At 53.3% G+C, this 10,406-nt stretch overlaps 1 protein-coding gene across 1 annotated transcript; it reads right to left on the bottom strand.

Moving 5' to 3' along the window:
* Window positions 1-370: 370 nt before the first annotated feature.
* Window positions 371-9,505, bottom strand: PAX1 (paired box 1). Its single transcript, XM_017541484.2, is given in 6 exon segments — window positions 371-499; window positions 501-708; window positions 5,720-5,942; window positions 6,459-6,601; window positions 8,102-8,731; window positions 9,172-9,505. Coding segments are annotated over 6 exon segments (1,569 nt in total). The 5' UTR covers window positions 9,449-9,505; the 3' UTR covers window positions 371-411.
* Window positions 9,506-10,406: the final 901 nt, after the last annotated feature.

Below are 10,406 nucleotides of genomic sequence, written 5' to 3' on the forward strand. Positions count from 1 at the left end.
AGAGAGAGAGAGAGAGAGAGAGAGAGAGAGAAAGAAAGAGAGAGAGAGAAAGAACGAACACGACGGGGATGGGCCAAGAAAAAAGCCTGCGAGCATTGAGAGCATATAGAGGGGAAGACAGAGGAGAAGGGGGAGGAGCGGGGAGCGGGACTGGAGCGGAGGTCGAAGGAAGGAAAAGAGATTGGAAGGGCTGAGGGAGCGACGGAAGGTCGGGAAAGGCCGGCGGGAAGGGAGGGAGGAAGGAAAAGAGAAAAAGAAGGGAGGGAGAGCGAGAAAGAAAGAAAAGGGAAGGAAAGAGGGAGGCGAGACCGAGACGGACCAGAAACTTGAGGCTGGCAGAGCGAGGGAGGCCACGCCAGAGCGAGGACTGTGAGGAGGGTGCAACAGTCTAAAGCCAAAGTTCAGCGAAGCCTAAAACCCAGGCCAATAAAGGAGGTGTGGTGGGTCCGGCCAGAGGCAGGGCTGGGCCTGGGGGCTGGCAAGGCGTCCCCCCGCGGGCCTGCGCCGGTTCCTGCGCCGCCTGTCCTCGGGTCCTGCCCGCGCCGCTCGCCGGGGCCGCCGCGAACACCTGTGCGCCCGGGTCCGCCTGCCGTTCCCTCCAGGCTGGGGTCCGGGGAGAGCTGCCCCTAGGAGGTCGAGGCCGGGATGGGCAGTCCGTGTAAGCTACTGAGGGCGTTCGGGGCCTTGGTGCCCGGGCTGGGAGGCTTCCTGTCGGCCACTGCGGGAGGAAGCACAGGGGCGTCGGATCACTGCCCAGCGCTGCGCAGGGCTGGGGACGCGCGGACTCTGGACGCCCGCAGAGCCAGGTCGTGCGCGCTCAACCCTCGAAGGCTCTGGAGAGGGAAGCAGAAACTCCGCTCTCCAGAGACTCCAAGCGTCCGTGGGCGGCCGGCCCTCCCTCTCCTGCTTAGGGAGAGACTTGCAAGGAGAGCTTTGGCAAGCGGGGCTCCTCGCAAGGCCATCTGCGAGCACTGACCGCTGGCCAGGTGCAATTCCCGTTGCCCTCCAACCTCCTCACCACCCGCTCAGTAAAAGAAGTGAAGGGTGCAGAGGGCTGGGAAGGTTTCCAGGTCTGATGGAAACTTCCGCGGGAGGAAGCTGAACGCTAACCTCGCACGGCCCCTCCTGCAGACCCTCACCCTCCCCAAACCCGAGGCGCGCGCAAAGGTGAGAGGGGAAGTCAATGCTTTGAGTCCGCTGACACCCGCGGCTCGGAGCTGGCTGTGGGCAGGGGGAAATCGTGGGGGATATGGGCCATCAAAGAGTTCCCTGGAGCGGCCTGGATTCCTCCGAGGTAGGAGGCAGTTGCTTTTAAAGTGAGCGGAGACTTCGTTGTGCCCGCGAGATTCGGGGATCCAGATGCGCTCACCACTGTGGGCACAGCGCGTCCTGGGGCCTGGCGGCCTCCGGATTAAGTGACAGCGGGCTTGCCAGATCGGGCGGTATTCTGCGCCTTACTCTATTATTTAGGGGTTTGGGAAGGGGCCCAAGTTATGCTACTGGAAGCCAGAAAGTGACGCCACGATTGCTCAAGCCTGTTTTTCCTTACCCAACCTTGGTCCACTCTGCTTCTCCTACACCAGGATCCACAGTTTGTTTATGCCTAAAGGGGTCCATTTTCCACTTTCTTTTTTCCCCCAAGTCCTCTTTTAAAGGGGGAGCTTGGAGCGCCTCGATTTGGAATGAGGGGAACTCTGGATTTTTTTTTCTCCTACGACTTCTCTCGCCTCAGCCTCAGGCGCAACTTGCTGTGGCGGCGCGGAGCTGAGCCAACCACCTCTGTGCAACACACACACACACACACACACATACACACACACACACACACACACACACACACACACGGTTTCGTTGAGATTTTAAAGAGGTCTAAAGACCTTCCCAGGACACAATGGCCCCTCTACTTTTCCCTGGCTCTCCGCGCTTTTTCCTAAACACAGTTATGGCCGCCCAGCCAACAAGTATTCAGACCTTTTCTTTCTACCCTGGACACACACTTCAAAGTGAGGACCTGTTTAGAAAACATCTGAGGAGAAGGAGGTTTCTCAGCCAAGGGATGGTTACCTTAGAGACAAGCAAGAAACTGAACCCATGAAAAATAAACACCCAGGGTGATTGCATCCCACCCTACGGGGGCGAATCCTGCTGTGTTTTTAGCCCTGTCCAAGCCGTTCTTCCTCACAGGGTCACTCCTGCCCTCCATTCCCTCCATAGGACATGGGGCTATGTGGGTGGATATGTCTGGGCACTCTGCGGCTAGAGCCTCGGTCAGGCTCATCTAACTGAGGGGCTAAGAATGGGGAGAGACATTTTATAAATATTCAGTTGCGATTGCAGGGCACTTTGGGACCACTGTTGAGGGGAGGACCGGGTCTGGGAAGGGATCCCCCGGGGCTGGATCAAAAGAGGCTGGGGTTGCCGGCTGCCAGGTGTGACAATTCCAGCGCCCTAGTGCTCCCTAACAAAGTTCACTTTTAGGATCCTCCAAGAACTAATCTCCAGGCAGAGGTAGCTGGAGCAAAGCTGCAAGTTATCTTTAAAAACATCAGCAATGCATTTTCTTTGTGCGTATGCAATATCTTATAGATTTGATTTCCAAACCTTTAGTTATTCCAGAGCTCCACGGGGAGGGATTTAAAACCCTGAGTTTTCGAGGGTCCCTGAAAATGCCCTGTAAATACCAGCTGTCTTGGAGAACATCTGGTGGTGTCTGTCACCTAAGGTTGGAGAAGGGGAGATGGTTGTGCCTGGCTGTGAAAAGACATTTGGATGTGGGTGGAGATTTCTATAATGTCAGCCTCACCAAGTGAAGATTCAGTGAAACTTTTCCTATCCTTCTCAATTCCCAAAAATTAAAGTTTCCTTTCAGGGGGCAAAAACTGTAAATCATACTTTTTGCCTACATAATAGGAAACCCAGACTCAGTACCTTTTAAGAAATAAGAAAAAAAAATAATTATAGCATTAATTAGATAACACAATTAATCAATTAACATTTAATTAAATGTTAAATTTTCAGTTTGACATTTGATTAAGTTTCACTTAGGGTAACTGTTAAAATGTTCATTTGTGCTAATTTGGAGGACATATTGATATATATATCACTGTGTTGTATATATCACTGTGTGTGTGTTCTACGTATGTGTTAGGTGATCAAAGATATTTGTTTTTACTGAGCATTCATTGTATTAAATTGCTTTTCACTACACTGAAGAATTTTTTCTTACTGAAAAGAAATTCTGTAAAAGCTACTCTTACTATTCTTATGAATTGAACAATTAGTGATAGTAAATTGTCCTGTGGGACAAGTTTGTTTGAAGATATTAATTTCTTAGGAAGTGATCAGAAAATAAAAGGCAGTGATTCTTATTTATTTATTTGTCTTTTCAAAGATCAGTTGTGTTGGGGAGATAGATCTTTGAAGTCAGCTGTTCTACCAGTGAGTGGTAAAAACCCATAACCCAAGTATGTATGTAATTCTCAGGCTGTAGAAATAGATAGATAATGAATAATTATTTTTGTATTCCTGTTTGAACACAAATAATTGCACGCCAGCTTGAGCAATCGTTAATAGTGTCCCCAAGTTATCTGATTATCCTTTATTAGAAACTTTAAAGAACTTGGAGGACCACAAAATTAAGTTAATTTAATAACTCGAGTAACAAACTATTGATGTAGTTTTTGAAAACAGGTGGGATATTACATAATAGAAAGCCAATAAAATGGTAAAAAAGGACTTAAATGCCAGCACCATTCAATGGCTCTGTATTTCTGAAAAGGAAAGTGTCCTCTAAAGAAAATCAATCATCAGTGAGGCTAAATGTTGAAATCAGCTTCCCCACCACTTCCACCTCAAATTAATGAGAGGTAGTTTACAAGTAGAAACTGTGTGCGTTACCTTCAGGTTGTTACCTGCACTTCATAATTTGTGTCTAATGTAGAGCTTAAAAAGCCTCCAGGGCAAAGTGGCTCTATTGGAAAACAAATGCATTCCTCTGAAGACTGTGGGTCTTTTTTCTAAGTCTTCCTTCTCCTTAGGATGAACCCAGGGAAATATTTCAAATCTGTGGTTATACTTTTTTAATTCAAAAGAACCTGCTTATTTAAGTGATTTGTGTAATGTGGGCCATTTCATTTTGATTTTGATTTCAACAGATAACCTCAGTTGTTGAGAAAACAAGTTGATTGCAGGTGGAAGATGAGTGAAGCGCTCATCTGCGACCCCTTGGCTGTCCTTAAAAGTAAAGCTTATAGTTCTGACTCTCAACTTTTAACATTTCCTTCATTTAAATTTTTCTATAAATGAGCAAGTGATAGTATCCTATTATTTAAATTAAATTTAAAGTTTAAAAGAGCTCTAATTCTCAATTTTTATAACTTTTCTTTACTTGGATTTGTCTATAAGCAGGCAAGTGAACATTGTCCTAATATCCCAGTAGATCTGTGCTCTAGGAAAGGTGGAAAACACTTTTTCTAAAGTATTTCTCTTCCTCCATTTCACTGTTGTGGATGGCCTCTTAATTTCCTTCCTGCCCCCCACTCTCCCCCATACCCAATCCCCAGAGCACACCCTCCTGTGCTCAAGACTACTTGGAAAAAGCACTTTTTGCAGGGGCAGCACCAAGGAGGATGCCCCTCCAGTCCCCTGCCTGCCCACTGCCACCTGCCACTACATTCACCTCTCTCCCAGTCCTGGGTAGGTGGAGGCAAAGGAGCTAGTAAAAATCTTTTAATAATCTGGGAACACCACGCTGTCCCCCAGGTTTGTGCTTAGTCCCTTTCTATGCTGGGACTGAGACGCCCGGGGGTTACCCTTTCCTCTCCCAGGTTGGTTGAAGTTGCAAATTTCTATTGCTCAGAACCTGAGACCCGTCAAGTTTGAAATTAGCAAATCAAGTCATCCCTTTTAACAACAAAGAAAGTGAAGACTCAAGGGCTGGAGAGCTTTTCCTAAGTTAAAGGAAAAACTGGAACCCTCCTGGGCAGTGTGAAGAGATGCTTCTCACACTGCTGTCAATGAAATACCTAAAATCTGTTCCGTGACTTTTCAGGAAGTGGACTTATGGAAGAGGAGGAAGCAGAAAAGGAGACAAGACGCCCAGCCATATTTTCCACAGAAAGAGAGACCCCCAACCACAGGGAGCTCCTGAGCCTGGAGTAAAGGACACTGGTTCACATGTCCTCCACTTCCCCACAGTGTGTATTTAAGAAAAAGAATCCAAGGGCCCTTTTCTTTTCTGTAAGGAATCTGGAAGAAACAGATGGGCAGTGGGGCAGAGACAGAAAGGGTCCTAGGATTGAGGTCAGGGCCGCTAGCAAGCAATCTCATCGAACGGGCTCAGGTGTCAAGACAGGTCCACAGGAAGGTGAGCCTGGAGGGTGCCTGCTAGACGAGTTTCTACATGGAGAAACTCGGAGAAGGAGGAATTTGCTCGAAGGTGTCAGAAGCGGATCCAAACCCAGGAGTCCTGTGTGCCAGAAGAACTCCCAGGGGACAGTCTTGGGGCCAGCCTCTCTCAATCTCGGGTACCTTTACAGGGACACCTGTCAGAACTAATCTGCTCCAAGAAGCCACAGGCTCCACGGCTAACCCAGAGGAAGGGTTTCTGCCCAGGACCCACCTCTTCCCCATTGCTTTCCCTTTTCCCAGGCTCACACCCCTCCCAGTACCCTTCCTAACCCTTCCGGCATCCATCTGACCCCCTCCCTGCGCTCCTCACCTTCACGGCTGGGATGCTTGAAGGTCATAGCTGCCGCGAGTTCCCCGCCGTGCACGGCTACACCGGCTCCGGGGGGCGCCAGAGGAGGGCCCTGCGCCGGCGGCCACGGCGGGCCCGGGGCGAGGTAGCCGCCGCCCGGGGCGCTGTACACGCCGTGCTGGTTGGAGGGCGGGTAGGCGCAGGCGGGGAGGAAGCCGCCCACGGCCGAGAGGGTGGAAGCCGACTGTGGGTATAGAAAGGGACGGTCAGCAGCAGAAAATCCAGCCTTCTCTAGGGGTTCTCATTCCCCTCTCCCCACGCCCCGCACCCACTCCCAGCCCCATTCGTTAACTCCACGTGAGACCTGGCCTCTAAATTTCCTAGTAAGGACTCTTTGGCAAAGCGATTTCTAAGAATTCACTCAAATTGTTACAAGTAACAATTCGAAGGGGTCATGGTATTCACACTGGGATTTAGAGAAAAAAGGTCCTTGATCTGTGGTCTGGAGTTCCAGCATTTTTAGCAAAAGTATCTTGGCACAGGCCAGTCAACCCGTCGAAAGTCAGACTCCCCCAAACTAGAGACAGAACAGAACAGAAATATGCCTCGAGAAGACGCTTTCTGGCCGGGCCGCCAAAGGCAACCGTCTGCCTGCCTGGAAGAATTTTGCCTTTTCTTTCTTTCTCCCTCATTTTCCCCACTTCCCCAAACCTTCTGCTTCTCTACTTAAGATCACCTCCCTCACCTGCCTCCTGGTTACCTGAGTGTATTTAATATCTGCCTCTAAAGCAGGTTTCTCCAGTCCATTCACTGCGGGGGTGGTCGGGAAGGCCGGGCGGTTCACGCTGGCCCAGTCTTCCATCTTGGGAGAGTAAGTGGCGCCTTCGCTCCCAGCCAGAGCCCCTGCAGGGAACACAGCACGGATTAGAAGGTACCTCCGAATCTGACCTGGGCATACATGTGGCCAACCACCCAGCTTGTATCTGAAGGCGCGGCCAGGGGTCCCACAACACCTGTAGATGGCCTGACACTCGGCCAGGAGGCAGAGGGCGGCAGGGACTAGGATGTTCACCACTCCTGGCGGGGCAGAGGAAAGGCAGCCAGGCCTGCTGCCCGCTCCTCCTGGCCTTCAACCAATTTCCCACCAACGGGAGGCTGCTGCTGGGTCAAGGGATGGACAGACTTGACCAAAGCGGGCGCTCCATTGTGCACACACGGCTCCCAGAAATTTCCAAGTTCAAACCTATGCAATCTCATGAACATTGTATGGATGTCTCAACATCTGCACAAGCATCTGAAGTGCAGGGAGCTGCTTCTACAGAACTGCCGCTGGAAATGCCCAGGGTTTCCCAAAAGAACCGTCAATCTTGTGGCCCTCAGGAGTCAGATGGAAGCACTCAGCTGCTCTCCAGGCCCTTGTGTGTGCCTGGAACCAAAGGAAAGCTCCAGATCTGTGTGCAGGCTTGCCTCCCCACCAGATGCCCTCTGCCATGCCATGGGAAGCTTTGGTCTCAGCGTGCTCGGACTGGGTCAGAGCTACCAGGAGATACAAATCCAGCGCAAGGCCACAGAAGCGCCGCTGCTGCTGGAGCTGAGCATTCACAGTTTCTGTCCAGCCACTGCGCTTTCCTCCTGGGCTACCATGAATTTTGCTCCTTACCTTCCTCCTGAGTCTGCTCACCTAGGATTGATTATGCCATTCTCTGGCCAGCTGCTGGCAGCTAGGGACCTTGCAAGGAAATCCAGACTGGATTCTGGCCGGATTCTTTCCCAGCCAGGCATCAAGGTTGTTCCAAGCCTCCCCACCTTCCCCATCTTCCTTGTCACCCACTTGACCAACAGCTTGTTGAGCTATAAGTGCAGGGAAAGGGCAAACCTTGTGAGGGTGGCTGCAGCCCCAGCAGCCATCACCCCAAACTCCAGGACCTGCAAAGCCACAGGGCCTTCAAGATGTCGGTCACTCAACCGACCACAAGACCCCTTTTCCTTTAGCTCAGAAGAACCGCTGGGCCTGGGAGTGGGGACAGAACCCTTGGGAAATCCTAAAGGATTCTGAGAGCTAAAGAAAGGGTCTCAGAATTGCCTGAGTGGGTTTTTTTTCTTAGATCTGGCATTAGGAGTTTGCATACTTTTTGCAAGAATGAAAAAGCGCAACTTCAGGCCTCCAAATTTGTGGTCGGCAATTGCTCTTCCATTTGGGAAATATTTTCCATATTTGTCATAAAAAGTTCAAGATGTCCGAGGTCTCTTACAGAAGGACCCCAGCCTCCCTGGCCAGTGTGGAGCCCTCCCCTGAGCCAGAACTGGTCCCGAGAGGAGAGTAAGTGTGAGTCCTCTCCTGCAAGCCTGCCCACCCCAGGTTCTGCCCCTTAATAGAAGGCTACGGAGGCCGCCACGACTGACCTGTTTGCTCCATAAACGTCCGGATGCCCAGGATGTTGCTCACCGAGTGTGCCGAGGGCCATGAGCGCGGGATGCTGACGTGGCCCGCCGTGCCCGGGACCCCAGGGTGGCTGCCCATCTTGGTGCCCGTGGGTGACACGGGACTGGGGTAGGGGTACTGGTAGATGTGGTTGTAGGGCAGCGTAGGCTGCGACGGCGGCTGCTTACTTGCCTCGTACGGTCCAGGCTGCGCCAGGCTGCCGATCTTGTTGCGCAGGATGCGGCTGATGGAGCTCACCGAGGGCACATTGTACTTGTCACAGACGCCGTCGGCCAGCAGCCGGTCTCGGATCTCCCAGGCAAAGATGCCAGGGTCTCCCTGCTTGTAGTCCCGGATGTGCTTGACCACGTTGGGAGTGGTGACGCGGGGTTTACTGCCCCCAATGGCCCCAGGCAGGATGGAGCCCGTCTCGTTGTAGCGCGCCAGGATCTTGCTCACGCAGCCGTGGGATACGCGGAGCTGCCGACTGATGTCACAGGGTCGGATGCCGAGCTGCGCCAGCTCCACAATGCGCAAGCGGATGGCGTTGGGCAGGGGGCGGCCATTGACGAACACACCGCCCAGCTGGTTCACCTCGCCGTAGGTCTGCTCTACGGATGCGCCCGAGAAGAGTGAGCAGGAAGGGGAGAAAACACCCGGCGGGTTAGCCAACGGTCCCCACGCGGGGCGAGGGACTGCACCCAGGCGCACTTCCAAAGGTGACCTGTGGGTCCCCAGACAACTTGGAGTCCAAGGGCAAACTGCCTGGGTCCGCCTCCGATTGGGCGAGGGCGTGGAGGAGCTGCTGAGTGGAGCACGGCGCGTTGTAGCCCTCCGTGCCCTTTCGAACTTCTAACGCGTCTACTTGGAACACTCCCTTCCCAGACTTGCTCAAACCGCCCCCTAAAGGCTGGGGACCCGAGGAGAACAGAGCTCATCCAGGACCCAGGACTGGGTCGCCCAGGGAAAGCGGAGGAGAGGAAAGGGAGGCGCGGGGACCCGACCCACCTCATCTGCCCTCCCGCGCCTTGCCTGTCGCCCGCCCCCTTACCCATAGCGCGCGGGCCAGCCAGCTGCCTGGCGCCGGGGTGGCCCGGGCTGGGCCCGGCGCAGTCCGGGAGAGCTCGGGCGCCGCCGCCGCCGCTGGAGAGGCATAGAGGGAGGGCGCGCGAGAGCCGAGAGCCGCGGCGTCCCGGCCGCGGGCTGGAGAGGCGCTGAGTGCGGCCGCCTAGCGCGCCGCCGCCCGCTCCAGGGCCTGCCGCCGCCGCTGCCACCCGCTCCCAGGACACTCTCCACGCCCGCGACCCCAGGCCCAGATTGAACTTCATCCGATTGGGAGAAATTCGTCTGACCGGGAGGCTGCAGCGTGTGGGAATCAATTTGACGTGTCCTCCACGTCAATCTCGGCAGTCACGCCGGAGACGCGCGAGTTGGCAGCTCATTGGTTCCCGTCACTGAGCCCCGGCGCCCCCCTCCCCGCCCTGAAACCCTACCCCCTCCTTCTGTCTTCCCCCCTCGGCCTTTCTCCACCGCCTCCCCACCCACCCTTCTACACACACACACACACACACACACACACACACACACACACTTTCCAAGCCCAGCTGGGCCTGGGACCTTCCACTGCTCCGAGCCCCTTGCAGCCCCCTCCTTCCTCTGGCTTTACGAATGATGGAGAAGTCATCTCCAATTGATTAGTGTGTTAGTACTAGTACTCGTTTTCATTTGGATTTTAGTTTTATTTCCACCACCATTAATAATAAGACAGAGAATAAAAGTTGATCGTGGCAAGGTGTTTAAGGTGTGGCTGCCTCTACCTCCCCACTCCCTGGGTAACGGCTGGGGAAGAGTGGGATCAGTACCCCAGCTGGCTGGGAGTGTCAAGGTGAGCGTCCAGCGCGGTGCAGGGCGCCTGGCAGGAAGGCACAAGGCGGTGTGCCGTGAAACTGATTCCTGCATGTCCCATTCCTGGCCAGGTTCTCAATCGTTCTCTCAGGAAATTTTCACAATGTTTAATAGCCAACTACTCTTGAAATAGTGGGGGTGATTTTGGCGACGCGAGAGGGGTACAGTCCAGATCCTGTCTCCTACAGCCAGGCCCAACCACCAGAACTCATTCCTCTCCAAGAGATGATACAGGGGCAGGAGGCAAAAGGATTCGCCTGCTGCTACCAGACTCAGAGATCCGGCGCCCTCCAGACCCCTAGCGAGACCGGCGGGAGACCAACTGCATAGTTCCAGCTCTAGGTCTGAAGGACAAGTTCTTTTCTCCCTGATGTTGGAATC

The sequence above is a fragment of the Cebus imitator genome, unplaced genomic scaffold, assembly GCF_001604975.1.
Source record: "Cebus imitator isolate Cc_AM_T3 unplaced genomic scaffold, Cebus_imitator-1.0 Scaffold134, whole genome shotgun sequence".
NCBI classification, from domain to species: Eukaryota; Metazoa; Chordata; class Mammalia; order Primates; family Cebidae; genus Cebus; species Cebus imitator.